This window comes from Ananas comosus, linkage group 24, assembly GCF_001540865.1.
Source record: "Ananas comosus cultivar F153 linkage group 24, ASM154086v1, whole genome shotgun sequence".
NCBI classification, from domain to species: Eukaryota; Viridiplantae; Streptophyta; class Magnoliopsida; order Poales; family Bromeliaceae; genus Ananas; species Ananas comosus.
Genome location: NC_033644.1, coordinates 1,563,369 through 1,584,383, shown reverse-complemented (window position 1 = coordinate 1,584,383; position 21,015 = coordinate 1,563,369). Strand labels below are relative to the sequence as shown.

Genomic DNA, 21,015 nt, shown 5'->3' with positions numbered 1-21,015 from the left:
TGTTTGCTTGTGATTTGATGTATTTGAATCACCATTTTCAAAATATTACAAATCGTTCACCGCTTAATTTAAAATATTAAAATTGTTCGTGGTGTTTATAAAACTGTAAATCGATTACTATTTTAAAAAATAGTATACATCTTTCGAAGTTCAGACGTAGGAAAAATATTAGTCACAGGAATACAGTGAATAATTTATCATTTTTTAAAAGCAGTAAATCACTAATCACTTTCTAAAAACAGTAAATCATTCACGGCTATAGCCTAATTATAAAAATAAAATTTATGGCACCTACATTTACAATTAAAAATTGGGTAAACTTTAAATACCATCCTTATAATTTCGCACTTTCTTATTTTAGTACCCTATAGTTTAAAATGTATCAATTTAGTACCCTCTAATTTCATTTTTCTCTTTTCGTCAACCCCTTCGTTAACTTTTCGTTAAATCATATACAAAAACCTTAGATATACTACTTATAGTTTATCGAATATTCAGTTTAGTACCCTTTAATTTTAACTTTGTCACTGATTTAACGAAAAAAATTAGTAGAACGAATAACAAAAAAAAAAAAATTAAAACCACAGGGTACGAAAGTGATACACTTTAAACCACAGGGTATTAAAGTGAGAAAGTGCAAAACCACAAAAAATTTTCCCGTAAAAATTTATATAAGCTTACTTGTCCAAAAACTCCCACCACCCCATAAAACATTGACAAATTTTGTAAATACACTCGCCGACTGCATACAACTAAATAAATTATATATGATTATAATATTTTCTATCACATATAATCAAATAAGACGTGTAATTATAATTGCTGTATTTTCAAGATACATATATCTAACTACACATGCATATATAATTGCGTCCAACTAAACGGCCCTTTAAAGGAGAAGCAATACCTAATATCAAGCCATTGAAGAGCACTAACAAATTTCACAACCTTTTTGTGGATACACCACTTGAAAAAACAACACTTCATGGATCTATTATTCATCATAAAAGGAACAGTCGAAATAGCTTCGCGCAGCCGCTCAAACATCCTGAAATAAATGAACAAGAAAACAATGTAAATCGAATGCGAAAAACATCAAATCGGTACAACATATAATGAAAGAGACGAGTAGAAAAGTGCGAGTATAAAACATCGATTATCGACGACAATAACTTATGCTGCGTACTTGGTTAGCCAGTTAAGACTTCTTCGATGGTGACGAATCGGCCTTTCTCGATCGAAAGCTGGCCAGCGACGCCCATAGCAACGGAGTACAGTCCGTCGATTAAGCTGACGGACGGGGCGCCGCTGCCACGAGCTTTGATTGCAGACAAGAAGTTTAGGTGTTCCAAGTAGCTCGATCCATGATGCAGCCCATCATACCTGCAAAAACCACAATATTTCTAATCATTAAAAGCTAAACTTAAAGCTTATAGACACTGTTTTTCACTAAATTCTTCGTATTTTTAACGAACTCGAAATCTCTCTCTTCTTACCTGTTAACATCAGTACAGTATCACAATGCGAACTTTCATTATTACTTCTACTACTATACCGAAGGACGAAGGGTTTACTATCCAGTGAAGCGGGTTTTAAGTTTTTGGAGGCAATTCTACCTTTCAGCACGTTTTTTGTGTTAAGTGATTGTTCTCGAAACTCGATCCTGAAAGCATGTGGTCGCAAGCCCGGAACGAATGCTTTTTTTTTATACATGATGAACTTATCTATCTCTTTATGAACATGATTGTTGTCGCAACATTGTTACAGTAAGTAATGAAATCATATCTTTCAAAACTTTGCTAACTCAGATAATAAAATGTAAGAATGAAACTTGGATACGGTAATGTACGGTTATGAACATACTTGATTCGCTTATCCTCGGCCTTTATTGTTACAACTCCAGCCCGACCTTCTTTTCTGCTTCCGACCCTCACTATACTCTCCGGAACAAAAGCCTCGCCCTGTTGAGAAAAACTCTTTAAGTTTATCCACAGTATGAATCTACATAAAAACAGTAAAAGTTCATCTCATCTAATATAACAGACGCTCAACAAACGGCTAAAGATAGCTTATAAAAGAAAGAGGAAAAACTACAGTTAATATAATAAGAATTTAAGTTTGATTGCTTAATTAAATGCATGAATTTGCACAGGAAGAGAGAAATATATCGTAACAAAATTCAAAATCAATTTCTTTGAAAATACAGGGAGATGCACCTTTCCGATGTCTCCGACGACGGAAATCTCCTGCTCATTCTTACTGCCCTCAGCGAACATGCAAAGGTCAAGCATTCCACGAGAACCATTGTCGAACTCCACGATGACGAACGCATTATCAATAATATCAGGTACCTGTTTTTGGAATTGAATTACAAGACAGGATAGTATCTTTCAGTAAGCATACAAATGTACAGTATAGCAGAAGTAGATAAAGCAAACAAAAGCAGGCAACTGCAGTTCAGACTAGAGTACTAAATAAGTCATGTTCTTAAAAAGTGGTGAAATCAAAATACTGGTCACAGAAGAGGGTCGAATTTAAAAAAAGAAAAAGAGAGAGAGAGAGAGAGAGAGAGAGAGAGAGAGAGAGAGAGAGAGAGAGCGCACTCATGTCTCTTGTTTATAATAATTTAATATGGAATATGAATTTGAGAATGAGATCTAAACAGTCCTTTAATCTGCTAAAGTTTTATTCCAACAAACAAAAAGAAAAAGTATGAACAGCTCAACATTTGAATCGACTAAAGCTATATTTGACCAGAAAATGGTAGGAAAAAACCGATAGAGGTAAAAGTCATTGACTTCTTTGTGAAGTATGAATAAATGATCAAATTCTCTGCAAGCATACGCACAATGATATGAAATATCTAAAAAATTCATTCAATCACAATCAATAATATGATCTTCTCTCTCTGCTCCCTAGTCTCAGTTAAGAGAATGTATTAACCATTTTGAGAAGATGATTCATGAAAACGACATACAATTGTACTTTACAAAAATTTGTACCCCTTAGGAATAATAATTAATAACATATCATCAAGATGCATGGGATTATTCTCCTTTCAGATATTGAACGAAACGATCTATTGCAATAACATCTTATTGTTTAAACTATCTTAAATTCGCAAGTACTTTCATAAAACTGCATATGGATAGCATTTACGTAAAAAGTATGATACAGTAGCAACCGATGAACAGAAGACACTTTAGAACAAGATATTCCAAACAAATTTAATACAATATGCATCGCTAATGTGAAAAGTAAACTAAATTTTGTAACTTCTTTTGTGATAAATTATCCAGCATATGGTGATATCAACGACTTCGCTGGTAAATCAGATAAGGACTAGAACCCTTTCCGACATCATAAGTATCAAGCAATTTAACTGATACTAAAAAGAAAGGAAAAGAAAATGTCACCTTTCCATCGTAAACTTCATCCTTATGGTTAACATCAATAGCTCCAGAAGCCATCACGCGAACTGGATTTGCAGCTGCAAACAGCCGCATTAAGTCGAAGAAGTGGCAACACTTCTCGACCAACGTTCCGCCACTATTAACATTGAATCTATTCCAGTTGTTGACCTACATGAACTTCAGAATGGCTAATACCCATTTGAAAAACAAACAAGCACTGAGAACATTAAACGCACAAGCTTAATATACCTTAACGAGAAAAGGAAACCGATGTTCGCGAATCGCCACCATTTTTACTTGCCCCAGCGTGCCGCTTTGAACAACTTCGATTAGTTTAGCCACCGGAGGCATGTACCGATACTCTAGTCCAACTTGCACAAGAATCTCGGGTCTCTTTTTAGCAGCCTCTATGACCTACAATGGGAGCCTGAAGAGCTTTCATCGTCGACAAAAACAAGCTTAAGCTTACGAAGAGAAGATAGGAGAAAATATGTGACAGAATTTGTGACCATGACAGCGAAAAAAAAAAAAAAACTTAATCTGCTTCAGACAGGTTTTGAAATCTCATCTTAAGAACAAATTAAAACATAGCCAAACGTACGACCTTTCTGCAATCTTCAATGGTGGTGCACAACGGCTTCTCGACAAGAATGTGGTGAGGCCTCGGATGGTGGATGACGTCCATAAGGATTTCAAAGTGAGTCATGTTCGGAGACGATATAACAACCACGTCGCAGAGCCCACTGTCTAATAACTCGCGGTGTCCCGAGAATGCCTTAAAATTTTTCGCACACATTAAAATTGTGCATACAGGTGAAGGAAAGAATTTTCTTCTTTTTTTTTTGCACAAAATGCAGTAAACAACATCGACGCATTCATATTTATGTCAGAATATAGCTCCTTCCTTGGAGAGATCGAAAGCCAAAATCAAAGGTAATTTACCGCGACTATCCATTTTTTTGCTATGGAACTATTTGTAGATGCTTGATTACGCACACATTTACTACCGCAGAGTACAACAATAATTTCTCGGTCAAATTACACATATACACGAAGAAATATTCTTTCCATATGTAAAAACATTACGTAGCGTATCTCCATATCTGTAACTATGTCAAAGTATGTTTCGATTTTCTCTTATTTAATTCAAATCACAATTATTTCACAACCAAGCACGACAATAATAATAGTTGAGAGAAAAAGGGGGGAAATGTATATAATTTACCTCAACTTTGGCTCATTTTGATTCAACCGCCCAACCTTTTAGAAACTTTGATTTTGTTACTCAAATCATTCAATTTATCTGATACAAGCCAACCAACGGCTCTTCGGGTACAAATTTTGAATTCATTACTTACTTTAGTGGAATTACGGTTGAATAAATTATATGAAATATGCTAATCAGATCCCGTAAAAATAAACGATGCATTCGAATTTTGAAGTTTTAAGTTTTTAAAGATTTTATAGTTGGATCAAAAAGCATTTTTACAAACTTGGGGAGGAGGGGAGGAGTTGTTGTTGTGGTGGAGGAGGGATCGGTGGAGTTGGAGGGCGAGAGCGAGGGAGTCGGGGTGGGGGTCGGCGACGCACGTGACGAGGGCGCCCTCCTCGCGGAGGTGGTGCAGGTTCAGCACGTGCTCCCGCCCCATCATCCCCACCCCCACGATTCCGTACCGGATCACCCCAACCCCAACCGCATCCTCCTCTCCTTCTCTTCTTCTTCCGCCGCCGCCGCCGCTGCTGCCGTCCATCTGTTCTGTCTGTCTGTCTGTCTGTAAATCTGTCTGTCTGTCTGTCAGCCACTGCGAGGGAGGGAGGGAGGGAGGGAGTGAGGGAGTGGTCGGACAGACTGCTGCGGGATATTCTTCTTCCCAAACTTAGGAAATTTATTCTAGACTAAATTACATAAAACCTTCGTATCAAAATCCGATTTTCTCCTGTCATTTAAAAATCTATACTTTGCCCCCTTATAAAATAAAAAATATTTACTTCGCTCCTACCGTTAGTAATCCATTAGGGTTCCGCTTATAAAATATTATTATATATTTTTTTATACCAAAAATACCCTCAGCCTTCTCTTTTGTGAACATAGTGAGGGGCAAAATGGTGAGGGGCAAAATGATCATTTTATCATCACAGTTCACACCATACCCCTGTAAACATTTTTCATTTTATAAGAGAATAAAATATAAATTTTTAAATGACATGAGAGGAAAGTGAAAAATCAGATTTTAATAGAAAGATTTTCTATAATTTAGCCTTTATTCTAAGCAGATTTTATTAGCCTTCTTCTATAAATACTCTTTTTTTTTTTTTTTTGAACTAGTGTCATATCTTGCCTTATATTGGAAATTTTTTTTTCCAATCTAGCCTTCTTCTTAAAAAAAATTTCTAATTTAGAAAGTAACTTAAAGCATTTATATGTTAATTAGGAGAGAAATTTTTTCTCTCTCTTTCCTCTCAATCTACTAATATTTAAAAATAATTTTATTTAATAATAATGATATTATTATTACTAAATGATAATTTTTTTATTATTATTACTAGTATTTAATTGACTATCTATGCCAAATTTGATCATATTGGTTTGTATACTCAAATTAAATACTAGTAATAGCAATAATAATTATAATAATTAGTATTTAGTAACTGACTGTTTTTGGTGCAAGTGGCAAAGGACTTGTTGGTTGGTACTTGAGATTCTAAATTTGAATCATAGTTGATTCACATTTTCGTTAATTTATATTTCCAGCTAAATTTATTTTTAAAAGAAATAAACGAAGAGGGTAGCATTTTGCTATCGTTCAGTAATAATAATATTTATTATTATTAAATATTAACTTTTAATTAATATTATTATAATAAAAATTAATTATTTTAAATATTAATAGGTTCAGAGGAGAGAGAGAAAAAATTTCTCTCTCCTAAATAACATATAAATACTATTAAAGTCATCTTTTATTTTCTAATCCATCAAAAGAGGCTAAATTAGGATTTTTTTTGAAAATGGTATTATTAATTATAGCCTTCTAAAAGGAATAAATAAAAAATTGGAAACTTTTTAGAAATATATAAGCAATTGCTCCTAATTTAAAGGAGCTTTTGCTTATTTATTATCGACTACTACTAAAATTTTTAAATTTATTCTAAAATTATTAAAATATTCTTTCAAATCCCAAAATCTCATTAGTAAATTTTAGGGGTTTAGTTTAAAATTTAAATGTGTCATTAATCTTAACGAATTTTATTAATATACTTCCTACAATTCACGCGACTATAAATTTATTAAAGCAAGAAATTAACTTAAAATTTGAAGTCAAAATGTTGATAATTGATTCAAATCAAACGAATTGAAAGGCTGAATACTAAAATCAAAATTTTAAAAGACTGGATAATTAATTTAAAGTAGTTCATAGTTCAGACAAGTAGTATACATTTTTACAAAAAATTTTATAATATTTTATATATGTTATTTTCTCATTAATTCCCCTCAATTACTGTAAATTATTATTTCAGTCATAACTTAAATATTTGTTCTTGTGAATTATAACAATTATTCTAATTTAAAATATTCCATCTCTTTGCATTAGTAATATGGTGGGGAAAATATAAATAGATATAATATTAATGTATTATGGCCAATTTGCATAAAAAATCCACTTATTTTGGGCTTTTGCAAAATCGGACCATCCTTTTGGCTTTTGCAGATTCGGTCCGCTTTTTCAGCAAACTGACCAAAATACCCTTATACCTTTTTCTCTTTCCTCTTTCTCTCTCCTCTTTTTTTCTCTCGTTCTTTTTTTTTTTTCTTCCCAGAGAGCGGCGAAGACGGAGCGGAGGTGCCCTTATACCTTTTTCTTTTCTTTTTTTTCTCTCGTTCTTTTTTTTCTTTCTCTTCCCAGAGAGCGGCGAAGACAGAGCGGCGTGGCCGCCGGCGCCCCCACCTTCCTCGCCTCCGATCCCCCTAAGGCCGGGCTGTGACTTTTTTTTTGCATTTACTCCTCTTCTTCTCTGACTCCCCCACAGTTTCAGACGACGGCGCCTCTCTCCTCTTCCCTGCCCTCCTCAGTCTCTCCTCTCCATCTCCTTCTCTGTCTGGCCTCCGACTACCGATGCATCTTCCCCCCGACACCCCGACGCCGACACCCAACCCTCCGTGGAGATCACTGGCGCGCCGCTGCACCATCGAGTGGGGTCTTTAGCGGCGACTCAACGCGACAGACGCCCCGCGCTTATGACAAGAGGATGAAAAAAAAAAAAAACAGAAAATAAAGATAAAAATTAATAAAAAAAATATGAAAATGAAAATTGATATCGTTAACATAACCAAAAATTAACAAGTTGCACAACTTAAGATGTAAAACTGGCAGCTTTACAAATAAAAATTTACACTTTAAATAAAAAATACACCTTGAAAGAATTACACCTGTTTGCACTCTTATTGCATCTCTTCAGAATAACAACGCACTCACTTAAGCATAAAATTATCCTTAAATAAAGTTCACTGTCTCTCTTGTCTAGCAACCGTATCTCCTTTTCTCTTGTTGCATCATTCTCCTCTTGTTACACCACTTTTTTCTTAAACTGCACCCATTTAAGATTATTTATACGCTTCTCTCCCTGTTATCTGTTTTTTCTTCTTTCCTCTTTAAAGGAGAAACAACCGTGCAACAAGAGAAAAACAAGTGCAACAAGGGAAACAGTATAAATACTGTAAAGATCGTTATTTAAAAAAAAAAACTCCTGAACAAGAGTAAAAATGGTGCAACAAGAAAAAAAAAACTGCACCCATTTATCCTAAACCCACCCATTTAAGAGCATAATTTTACTGCTTTCCTCTGGTCAGCTGTTATCTCCTCTGTTGTCACTGTTCTCTCCTCCTTAAGAGGAGAAAACAGTGCAAAAGTAGGAGAACAGCTATAAAATCTTTAAAGATTGTATTTTTAAATAAAAAACAGTGAACAAAGAAAAAATGGGCAACAAGAAAAAAAAATTGCCACCCATTTTATCTTAAACTGCACCCTTTAAGAATATTTAACTGTTCTCCTCTTGTGCCACGTTTTCTCCTCTTAAGAGAGAAAACAATGCAACACAGCGGAGAAGCATATAAATATCTGTAAAGATTTAGTTTAACAATAAAAACAGTGTAACAAAGAAAAATTGTGCAACAAGAAAAAAACTGTACCCATTTATCTAAACAACTGCATCCATTTAAGAGATATTTAACTCGCTTCCCCACCTCTTTTGCACTTTTCTCCTCTTTCACTGTTTCTCCTCTTTTGCACTGTTCTCCTCTATCTCCTCTTGTTGGCAACTTTCCCCTTCTTAAAAGAGAGAAACAAATGCAAAAGATGAGAAGCATTAAAATATCTGGTTAAAGATCCATTTACAAATAAAAAACATCCGACCCCGTTGCGCACGCGGCCCAGTGCCGCTGCGGCGACGGGATCGGCTGGGTCCGCTGGCGGACGCGGCGTCTCGACGTCGTCGTGGGAGAAGCAAGGCCGCTGGCCCGCTTCTCGCAGCGCGGGAGAAGCAGCCCGACGACGAAGAAACACGCGCGACACTGGTCCGGCGCCGGTTCGCTTCCGCCTCCCCGCTCCTGCGCCCTTCGATGCCTCCCTTCTCGCTCGGCCATTTCTTCATTCTCCCGGCATCGCCACCCGACCGACCGTTCCCGCCCATATTGCCCCGCTGCCGCGCTGCGGCGACGGGATGGGCTGGGTCCCGCGCGGCGGCGGAGGAGAGGAGGAGGGGGTCGCGGGCGGTGGAGAGGAAGGTGAGGAGGGGGGCGACGGTGAAGAAGGATGGTGAGGAGGGAGACAACGGTGAAGAAGAAGGCGACGGTCCGCCTTTTTTTTTCGGCGAGAAAAAAAAAAAGAACGACAGAAACGAAGAGGAGAGAGAAAGAGGAAAGAGAAAAAGTAATAAGGGTATTTTGGTCAGTTTGCTGAAAAAGCGGACCGAATCTGCAAAAACGAAAAAGGTGACCCGGGTTTGCAAAAGCCCAAAATAAGTGAATTTTTTATGCAAAAAGGCCATGTATTATTGACCATCAATTAATTTATTAAACATATTTTATTATATTCAAAAAGGTACTATCATCTGTATAGTAGTGTAGTTCTTTTATAATTTCATGCGCAAAATTTTCTTGCGCACCACAAATTCCCACCACTCATTCGTGCAATGATCAATTCTGAACATCTAAAATGTTCAAACCATAGTTTTAAAAAAGTTATAATATAGAAAATCAGTCAATAAATATTTATTTTTGTTACTTTTCCTTCTGGACTTTTATAATCTTATAATTTGCCCTTTCAAAATTTGAAGTTGTTACATTTAGCCTCTTTTCGTCAGAGTTTCGATACAGTTCCACTTATTTTTTATAATTTATAAGTAAATATATCAAAAATATCTCTAAAAATGATAGGAATATATTTTAAAATTTTCTCTAAAACAAATTAGGACATTTTTTTCATTTGTCCCTATTTATTAACTCTATAATCTGTTGACAATATTTCTAAAATTTTGAGGTGACAAAATATAGATTTTTAAAAATCAATGGGTAAAGTGAAAAAGCTAGTATATACCTTTTTTTTTTTTGAGAGAAATAGATAGCACGCTACCCGCTTCGTTTATTTCATTTAGAAATAAACTTATCTAGAAATATGAATCAACTAGGATTCGAACTTGAATTTCGGATACCAACCACCAAGCCCTTTGCCACTTGCTCTAGAGAGGATCGGTAATGATAATTAGTATTGAGTTGTGTAGTTATCTATGGATTGTACAGGATTGTGCTCGGTGATTTTAGATTTTTCTTTTTCAATATTTTCGCGTTGTGTTCAGATCATGCTATTATTTTTAGAAGGGTCTCCTTACATTGAAGTTTTTTTTCTCTCAAATTAGGCAACATTTAGGTGATAGAACTTTAGCGAAGAGCTCCCCAGCAACGCCTCGTTTGCAAGCCCCCGATCCACTGCTACATGTCAATTTTGCCTGAATTTAAGAATTCACTGGATGTGTTTTAATACTAAAATTTTAAAAAGAACTTTATAAATTCTAAAGGAAAGAATTATCATCTTCAGATATAAGCAAAATTCATAAGTACTGAAGACTTTGCTAGGGAGCTCCCTATTGATTTTTTTTTTTTTTTTCTTTTGACTCATTTGGGATACGTGAAAAGTAGGGATACCTATGGCGCAAACGTATAATAGAAAAATAATTTATTTATTTTCATAAATAATATCACTGTAGGCATATTGTGAGGAATTGGTTAAATTATTATAATTTATATGGTCTAGTGAAAAAAATAGAGAAGCATAAAAGCATATATTCACCCAATAATAATTTTTACCCTTAATTAAGCAAATAATGTTCTGGACTGTAAACCTTTTCTTTATTTAAATAAAAGAAAAAAAAAATTATTTCCTTGCCATTACTTTGATTGATTTTGGACTTTTTGAGTACTGGAGTTAACTTTCATTCAAGGCATGTTTATTTGGGTGGAAGTGGGATGGAAGTGGAGAGAAGGAAGTCGTTTTCGTCCTAAACACTTCTGTTGTTTGGTTCGCCGTAAAAAAATTACGGTCGAAAATCGAGTTAACCTCAAACAAAACAGCGTAATTGACTTCGCCCCATCATCAGCCAAAGTCACTTACGGTGAAGAAAGGTAAAATAATAATAATAATAATAATATTATAGATAAAGATAGTTATATTTAAATACATTTAATTATGTTATTAATTATTTTTTTTATTCAGTTAATATATCTAAAATATGATAACAATTGATTAGTTAAGTTTTAATATTTTCTTTATTTAGTTTGTACATTTAAAATATGATAAAAATTTATTAATTAAGTATTAATATTTTTTTTTTACTTTATAATTTTATTGTTGTATTACTATAATTTATGTATACAAAAATAATTTAGTTGCTTTAAATTAAATTTTAATTATAAAAAATATAATTATATTATTTTTATTTATTAAAATATTTATTATTTATATATAAATTATAGTTTTACATCATACACTTCCTACCAAACAAACATCAGAATTAATGAAACTTCACTTTCATAACTACGAAACAAACACCGGGGAAGAAGTAGTTTTCACCGAACTCCACTTAAACCCTAAGTCCACTTCAACCCAAAGTCCAGTTTCAATGAAACAAATATGCCCTTGGAGGCGTGGTTCTACGCAATTGTAAATTTATAAATATAATGTAGGTGAAGATAAATACAGTTAAAAATGCAAAACATTTATTTTATTCGGTTAGTTATAGTAAAAAATATTACAGTTATAAATACTTTGTTTGGCTGCACACGATTGAGAAGTGTACTTACGAATTTTTATTATTTTATATATATGGAGTAAAAAGATTGCCCCCTATGTATAAAAAGGTTGAAAAAAAAATCTATTAAAAGAATTACTAGGGAAGTAAGCTTATTTTTATTTAAAATTACTCTCTCTCCAAACGCTGCAGTTAGAACGTTGAGGCAATTTAGGCGTAATTTTAACTGGTGCAGTAGAGCCTAGCAATTGCAAATGTAGTAGTTGAATTCAGATGAATTAAACTGCAATGCAATTACAAATTACAACTATGTACAATCAAACAGTTCTTAAAACTCACACGACTATAAAGGTGAGTAATTGATATTTTATGTTGGGTTGATTCATATTGCCGTTTCTAACGAACTACATTCGGTACTAAAAAGTATCATTTTACGTTCATTGGTGCCGTAGTGTATCCCTTTTTAGTTATTTATTTTAGGCTAAATTACATAAAACCTTTATGTAAAAATTCGATTTTTCACTTTCCCCCTGCCATTTAAAAACCTATATTTTGCCCCCTTGTAAAATAAAAAATGTTTACTTCGCTCCCTACCTTTAGGATTCCGTTTATAAAATATTATTATATTATTTTTTATGCCAAAAATACCCTCAGCCTTCTCTCCTATGAACATGATGAGAGGCAAAATGATGAGAGGCAAAAAAATCATTTTATCATCACAGTTCATACCGTACCTCCTGTGAACATTTTTCATTTTACAAGAGGGTAAAGTGTAGGTTTTTAAATGACATGGGAGGAAGTGAAAAATTAGATTTTAACAGAAAAATTTTATATAATTTAGCCTTTATTTTATTTTAATCTTTGAGAGAGAAAAATAGCAAGCTAGCAAGCTACTCGCTTTGTTTTTTTTTCTTTTCCAGAAATAATCTTAAAATGCTTTTGATTATCTATAACAAGTTTCACAATATTCAAATTGACACCAACTCATATTTAACAAGAGGGACCGGTACTATAATGATCCGACCCACTAACAATAATAACTCGTTGGGCCCAAACCACCGACCCAAAATACTTAAGCCCAGTTATTATTATTAGTAAATACCATCCGATGTGTGTCACAGACTCCACCCCGTTTAGGCCCTGACGTCCTCGTTAGCTCTAAACTCATACAGCCGAAGATCATCACTAGGCGATGTGAGACTCGAGAACCGGCTCAGCCAATATTTATCTCACACTTTCGACTGGAGAATCAGCTCCGATACCAAATGTAACGACCCGATCCATTAGCAATAATAATTCATTGGGCCCAAGCCACTAGCCAAAAATACTTAAGCTCAGTTATTATTAGTAGGATGAAATCCTCTTATATAGCCAATGACAAGTTGACAACCGCATTCCTATCCAATGTGAGACTAATGAGGTATCAGAGGTACATGCACTTGAAAATTGAAATGTAAAATGTTTACAATCAATGTACATTAAATACCCCGCAAGTAGATTTCAAATGTTTAAACCGAAAAAAAAAAAAAAAAAAAAAAAAAAACCCTACACTGTAATTGTCAAAATTTATGATCAGCAACATCTTTCATGATGTGCAAGTGCAATTGTGGCTATGCAGTTTATTGCTCATGCATCAAATCAAAAACAACAAGAAATGAGCAGTTACAACAATACAGAAACCAAGATTTAAGTTTGTTTTATGCTGTAAAAGAATCAGAACTTAATTTTAAATCTTTTCTGGTAAAGGGTTTGAATAATGCACATACTTGTAATCTGAGTGAATTTTCAAATTTCAGGAGCCATCACCCCGTCAAACATTTTGCGACACTAATGCTTCATATACCATCAATTTTCCAAGATAAGGGGCCCTTTCAATAGTATGATATTAAAAACAAAATGAATGCAGTGAGTTCTCCATCCAAAAGTAATTTGGAAATTTTCTTTTTCTTTTTTTCCTTCCCTTTTTATTTTTATTTGGAGATTCACCAAGCTTTCCGCATATGAAGAAGAAACTCTTTTGTGCCGATCCAGTTAAAGAGAAAATTAAACATACCAGCAAAATCAGAATTAGTAGTAAGCATAATGCAGGGAAAACAATGATAATCAAAATATTTGCTTGTTGAAGATGAATAATCAAACATTTCTCCGACCCTCAGAGATGTTTACTTGTCATGTTTCTTTCTTATACAAAAACGATGACCTAGCAAGTATAAAAGTTCTCCTTAGAAATAGTGACAGGAAACTAAATATAGTAATTTTCATTTCTTATTCTGTAAAACACGAAATGATAAATCCGACGACAATTGATGACTCAAATTGGTGCCAAAAAATGATGTAGTGTATCGACTTCCGCATTGAAAAATTACCAAAATCTACAGGAAACTAAGATATAATCAGAAGCCGGGGAAAATAAGCCAAGTAAACTGTGATGCTAAGATCAGAACCTGACCTTAGGCAGAAATGTTGCATTCACTACAAAGGCTGAATCTCGACTTCAGTGTGCTGGTTGTGGACGCCGTTCTCAGATCCCGCTGACTCGCGATTCTCGTTCACGTTCATTTCTTGCACCGCAGGTGGGTTGATGATGGTCATCGGCATGACGACATTATCGGAGAGGTGTCCCTTCATTTCCCGGTGCTCCTGGCAGATTGCACACCAATGCATGCAGCAGTGGACCGCGCAAGGATCGCATGGAGAGTTCTGAGATATGCCGGAAAAGTAAATCAGTAAAGACCAACATTGCATGAAAGATTACATACATGACGCAAAATAAATAAATATTAATAAATTCAATGAGGGTGTCAACAAGAACAAGCATGGTGTGCATAACAATAAAGGTGGGAGAGAGAATGAACAAATATTTTCTAGGTTCATCTCTAATTTATATCTCCAACGCAATTAATAGGAAAATGATGGAAAGGGTTCATAAGCATCGAACGAAAGAGTTGGAAAGAGATGGCCAGAGTCTTTTAAAATGTAACCAGATAAGATTGTCATGCCAACAAATGATATGCTTTTTCTCCCAAATATTTCAATTGTTGTAAATGAAAATTACCTATACTTATGTACCAGTAAGAGTTTTGAATGTGACATGAGAGAATAAGGTAGATAATTTGTTCATATTCAGTTAGTGCATCTCTCATATCAATAAAGATAAGAACTACCATAAGCAGGTACTGTGTTTAAAACGAGAGGTACCGAAGACAATCCAGCTGATAGTCTTTTTTTAGCTCTACTTAGTACTTTAGCATGTTCACATCACCAACAAATGATCGAACCAACAATCTCCATACATGTGTATTTGTTGCTTGCCATGCAAACTACTTTCTTGTATTTGCGACATGTAATAGAATTCAGACCAATGATCTGAGTAAGCCCAGAAATAGACTATATGTGCATATTTAATAGGAATAATTAATTAGTACCTTGAGATGATATTTCGTCTGCAAAGACTGTCTGAAGAGACCAGTGTATATGCCGCACATCCACCACGCGAACAATAATCCTTCTCCAATCAGAAAAGAGGTCCTTGGATCGATGCCATGAAAGATTGCTGTGGCAGCTGCAAGCGCCATGCCTCCTTCAACAAATATTGCGTGGCAAATGCATGGCTGTGTCCAAGGGATATCCTCTCTGAGGCTCTCAACATTGCGCCCGAACAAAACACAAGGACAGAACAATCCAGTCCAGCCTTCATCGACGAAAATCATTTTTGACATAAGAAGAACAACAGAAAACCACAAATGTTAATGATAACTCTAAAGTGAACAAACAAATATTATGACATAGCACATTGACTTGGAAAGGCAAAAGATTCGACTGTTCAGTGTCACAATAAAGATTAAAATGCAAATGCTTTTAACTATAGCACGAAACTCACCATCTACGCCTTCATAAAGTGTTAATTTCTGATTTTTATAAAATAAATAATAACAGTTTCACTAGTAACGTGGATCAATTGACGGAACTGGCTTTCGTACTCATTCCTGCAAAGTGTCATTGCACCAAACATCCATCTTATAGGCGCATTGAACGACATTTGTATGCTTGCACTATATAACAGGTGATTTTCGACACAGCCTCAATCAAAACCTTTTTCAAATGCTTTAGTGAAGTCCAAAATGATCGGCATTTACTCACTAATCCCGCAGCAAAATTTCCGTAAGAGATGTCCAACTCTGTTTGAATAGCATGCTTAAGCACTAAATCAGATCTAATTTCTCTCTTCTGTTTTTTATAATTTGGTGTTAGATAATTCATTCATTTTGACAGACAAGAATGCAAGGTAATGCCTTATGAACAACCAATGACCCAGACAACGATTATCCAAAGGATCGTGATATCTTACAGCTCTCAGTATCCTCCGCGCACCCACAAATCCCTGTCGTCCAGGGCTCATCCGCTGGTGGCTCATAGCTCTCCGGAAGTGGCTGCCCGCACTCATGGCACCTCCGGACCTCCAACTGTGTCCAGGAGCAAAAAAAGATTGGGACAAAATAGTAAAATCAAACAAATTATATACAACAACTTTGACATATACTGATCATATGATAAAAAAACCGGCGAGAACGTGATCAAAAGGTAAAGAAAATTTGAAAAAATAAAATACAGAAAAAAAAAACTACAAATATATATGGAGACTCACTCAACTAAGTCAATTTTTAACCTAGAAAATTTTATTTGTTTAATTGAGTTAATTTTATGGTTCCATAAGTTATAAATTAAAAAACTTCACACTTCCTACCAATGAAAAGTTGTTAAATTCAAAAAACATTTGACAATTTCACTGATTACTCTAACAAAATCCCTATTGAATCAACTAAATTCATTAGACCGAGTGCCGACACCTTCTAGATACTGATTGTATGAAAATGCAAGCTCATATTGTGCATTTTTTTTCTTTTTTATGACCATAAAAAAACAGTAGAAAATAAATTCAATTTTAAAAAAAATCCAATCTACTGAAATAACTCAAATTAAAATAAATGAAAATTGATCGGGCATCAATCAAAAAAATAAATAAATAACAGTTTATGAACCTATTCCAAACTGCCCTTACAATTCACAGGACCTCCATGCATTTTTACCCTTCCATAGTAAGAAAACAAAAAAACAACATGAATCAAAAACGAAATTCACACTTAAGTTAACGTAGGCATGAAATTTGACGGACTCGCTAATTAATTTAACAAAATCCCCAATCAAATTCATTGAAATAGTCAGAACCACACAAACCAAATGGAAGGTAACGACAATATCAATAAAAACTATAGTTTAAAATCCAATTTCAAAATGTGGATCTCCATACATTTTTATCCTTCCATACTAAGGAAAAAAAAAACATAAACTAAAATGAAAAACTGGTTCAATAGCTATAAAAATTAACAGAATTCACACTTAAGTTAATGAAGGCATAAATCTGAAGGACTCGCTAAGTAATGTAACAAAATCTCCAATCCATTTCATCCAAACAGTTTGAATCACACAAACCAAATGGAAGTTAAACTATAGTTTAAGATCCAATTTCAAAATGCACTTATAATTCACAGGATCTCCATCCATTTTTACCCTTCGCTAATAAGAAAATAATAAAAAAAACATGAGTCGAAATGAAAATTGGTTCATTAGCTATAAAAATTAACAAAATTCACACTTAAGTTAATGAAGCATGAAATTTAACGGGACTCGCTAATTAATGTAAAAAAATCCCCAATCGAACTCATCAAAATAGTTAGAATCACACAAACCAAATGGAAGTTAATAACAATATCAACAAAAAACTATAGTTTAAGATCCAATTTCAAAATGCACTTATAATTCACAGGATCTCCATACATTTTTACCCTTCAATAATAACAGAAAAAAAAAACATAAATTAAAATGAAAAACAGGTTCAATAGCTATAAAAATTAATAGAATTCACACTTAAGTTAATGAAGGCATGAAATTTTGAAGGGACTCGCTAATTAATGTAACAAAATCTCCAATCCAATTCATCCAAACGGTTTGAATCACACAAACCAAATGGAAGTTAAACTATAGTTTAAGATCCAATTTCAAAATGCACTTATAATTCACAGGATCTCCATACATTTTTACCCTTCAATAATAACAGAAAAAAAAAACATAAATTAAAATGAAAAACAGGTTCAATAGCTATAAAAATTAATAGAATTCACACTTAAGTTAATGAAGGCATGAAATTTTGAAGGGACTCGCTAATTAATGTAACAAAATCTCCAATCCAATTCATCCAAACGGTTTGAATCACACAAACCAAATGGAAGTTAAACTATAGTTTAAGATCCAATTTCAAAATGCACTTATAATTCACAGGATCTCCATCCATTTTTACCCTTCGCTAATAAGAAAATAATAAAAAAAACATGAGTCGAAATGAAAATTGGTTCATTAGCTATAAAAATTAACAAAATTCACACTTAAGTTAATGAAGCATGAAATTTAACGGGACTCGCTAATTAATGTAAAAAAATCCCCAATCGAACTCATCAAAATAGTTAGAATCACACAAACCAAATGGAAGTTAATAACAATATCAACAAAAAACTGTAGTTTAAGATCCAATTTCAAAATGCACTTATAATTCACAGGATCTCCATACATTTTTACCCTTCAATAATAACAGAAAAAAAAAACATAAATTAAAATGAAAAACAGGTTCAATAGCTATAAAAATTAATAGAATTCACACTTAAGTTAATGAAGGCATGAAATTTTGAAGGGACTCGCTAATTAATGTAACAAAATCTCCAATCCAATTCATCCAAACGGTTTGAATCACACAAACCAAATGGAAGTTAAACTATAGTTTAAGATCCAATTTCAAAATGCACTTATAATTCACAGGATCTCCATCCATTTTTACCCTTCGTTAATAAGAAAATAATAAAAAAAGCATGAGTCAAAATGAAAAATAGGTTCATTAGCTACAAAAATTAACAAAATTCACACTTAAGTTAATGAAGGCATGAAATTTGACGGAGTCTCCAATCCAATTCATCGAAGTAGTTCGGATCACGCAAACCAAATGGAAACCAACAACAATATCAACCAAAAACCACAATTTAAGATCCAATTTCAAAATGCACTTATAATTCACAGGATCTCCATCCATTTTTACCCTTACACAACAAGAAAATTTTAAAAAAAAAAAAAAAAAAACAGGAATCGAAATGAAAACCTCGGGAACGCGGACGGGTTGGTTGAGCTCGCCGGGGCGGATCTCCTCCATGGGCGCATCCTGATCCTTGGTGAGCTTCACGTACGACGTCGCCGCCCCCTCCGCCATCGCCTCGCCGCCGCGCGAGATCGAAGAGCACGAAGACGATGATCGGATCCGATCGTTCTCGAATCGAGATTAGGGTTCGGATTCGCGAAATTCGGTTTTTTCTTTTTTTTTTTTTTTTGGGATCTGGGTAAATGAATACTGAGGAGGAGAAGGGTTAAATAGAAGGAGAGGGGGGAAGTGAGGAAACGAGAGATTCACGTCCCGATCCCTACGGAATCGCCGGCCCCCATTTGTCAATGACACAATGCTTCGGACGTTGACATAATAGGAAAAAGGGGTTAATTGCATACAGCAGGTCCTGTAAACATGATAAATTACAGATATATTCCTATAAAGTTCAACTTTCGTAAGTTATTCTTGTAAAAATTCTAATGTATTCAGATATGTTCCTCTGGTTAGTATCCGTTAGAGAACTGTTTATTTTTTAACAATAGGTTTATGAAATGACATTTTTGTCCTCACAAATATGTCCCTCCAAAAGTTTTAGTTGGTATATGTTTGTAAAAATGCCCTCATAAATGTCTTTTTTCCCCTTTCTCTTCCTTTTCGGGCTGCCGGAGCGGGCGTCGGTGACTTCGCGGAGCTTGTTGGAGTTGCGGCTGACGAGGATGAGGCTGAGGCCCGCAGCGACGAGGCGGAGGGCGAAGGTGCGGCTGATTCGAAGAAAGATAAGGAAAAGAAAAATGAAGAAGGAGGATACGAAGAAGAAGAAGAAGAAGAAGAAGAAAAAGAAGAGGAAGAGAAAGAGGAAGAAGATGATGAAGAGTAAGGAAAGAAGAACAATGATAAAATTATTAATTTATCTTATTAATTAATCATGGTTAAATATTTTGGATGTGGTTAACAAAATTTTTTTAACGGATTCTAACGGCAGGGACATATCTGAATACATTAAGACTTTGCAAGGATAACTTATGAAAGTTGAACTTTATAGTGATATATCTATAATTCATCATGTTTGTGGGAACTTGTATATAATTAACTCTAGGAAAAAAAAAGTTTTTTTTTGCTCAAAATATTTATTTTTATAAATAGCCACGCTAATTTTACAATTATAATTTTGCTCCTATTTCTGTCACACGTCGACGCCACGCGAGCAGGAATGGCGGATGTGAAAATAATTATCGTGTCTGACGTGACGCCTGCTTGGCAGGTATATAACTAAAATTGAATTATAAAATTAGTAGGACTGTTTATGAAAAATACTTTTTTGAGGGGGCCAAATATAAAAAAAAAACCTGAAAAAAAGGTATGTATAACTTACACTCCATCAACTTGAAAAAATAAAATTATATTTACGCCCCTCAAAAAAAAATTTATAAATTATCCTAACAAATTTATATTTTTATATATATAGCCTTCTTCTAACCATGCGATCGCCACATTGGTATTTTTAAATTAAGCACGAGAATTGAACTATCGTGTTCATATTTACACTTTAATACCTCTTTTTTAAGTTAGGAGTAATAAAAAATATAAAATGAAACACGGTGAAGTATTCAACTTAAAAATGTCACTTAGACGCTCGCGTGGTAAGAAAGGGTTATTTATGTAAATATAAAATTGTTAGAATCATTTGCTAAAAAAAAGTTTTAAGAGGACTAGATACAAAATAGAGGCTATTCAAAAACTATATTTTTAAATATAATTATCTATACGCCTCTTAAAACTTTTGAAGTATTTCTTTTATGTACCCCCACTTTTCTGTTAATATATATTTCTTGTATATTTCTCTATTATTTAAAAATAACTTCGCTATTAGTACCCATCAAGCTATCTTCGGTAAACTCGGATTAAATTTTTACTAAAGTTAAAAAGAAGTCAAAAATATCTCTTTTCCTCCTAACTTAAAAATAAATTACAAAAAAAAGTTGGTAATGATAAAAGGGCATATTTGAAGGGCCAAAAAGTTAAAATACATTTTTTGTCCCTAATTTAAGAGTAAATAAGAAAAGCTGGTGACAATAGAAGGATGTATTTGAAAAGGTAAAATAG

The 21,015-nt window shown here is 34.0% G+C and overlaps 2 protein-coding genes across 2 annotated transcripts; both read right to left on the bottom strand.

Annotated features, from left to right (window-relative positions):
• LOC109728509 (inositol 2-dehydrogenase) lies at nt 744-7,599 on the bottom strand. Its single transcript, XM_020258922.1, has 9 exons — nt 7,430-7,599; nt 4,907-5,135; nt 4,018-4,188; nt 3,663-3,827; nt 3,417-3,581; nt 2,217-2,351; nt 1,864-1,961; nt 1,187-1,383; nt 744-1,048 (listed from the first exon to the last, which is right to left on the bottom strand). Exons 1-8 carry the CDS (start codon nt 7,597-7,599, stop codon nt 1,191-1,193), a joined length of 1,326 nt encoding a protein of 441 aa, XP_020114511.1. The 3' UTR covers nt 744-1,048; nt 1,187-1,190.
• Nucleotides 13,809-19,226, bottom strand: LOC109728503 (cell number regulator 6). The gene is made up of 4 exons (XM_020258915.1): nt 18,913-19,226; nt 16,060-16,174; nt 15,137-15,402; nt 13,809-14,411 (listed from the first exon to the last, which is right to left on the bottom strand). The coding sequence occupies exons 1-4, from the start codon at nt 19,018-19,020 to the stop codon at nt 14,184-14,186; spliced, it is 717 nt and encodes a 238-aa protein (XP_020114504.1). The 5' UTR covers nt 19,021-19,226; the 3' UTR covers nt 13,809-14,183.

Coding starts and splice junctions, on each gene's coding strand:
- LOC109728503 (XM_020258915.1), bottom strand. CDS start 19,020: ATGGCGGAGGGGGCGGCGACGTCGTACGTGAAGCTCACCAAGGATCAG. Junction 16,175..18,912: donor AACCCGTCCGCGTTCCCGAG/GTTTTCATTTCG, acceptor TCCTGGACACAG/TTGGAGGTCCGGAGGTGCCA. Junction 14,412..15,136: donor AGACGAAATATCATCTCAAG/GTACTAATTAAT, acceptor GGCATATCTCAG/AACTCTCCATGCGATCCTTG.
- LOC109728509 (XM_020258922.1), bottom strand. CDS start 7,599: ATGGTGCAGCGGCGCGCCAGTGATCTCCACGGAGGGTTGGGTGTCGGC. Junction 5,136..7,429: donor TCGTCTGAAACTGTGGGGGA/GTCAGAGAAGAA, acceptor CGGCGGCGGCGG/AAGAAGAAGAGAAGGAGAGG. Junction 4,189..4,906: donor ACTCCTCCCCTCCTCCCCAA/GTTTGTAAAAAT, acceptor AAAAATTTTAAG/GCATTCTCGGGACACCGCGA.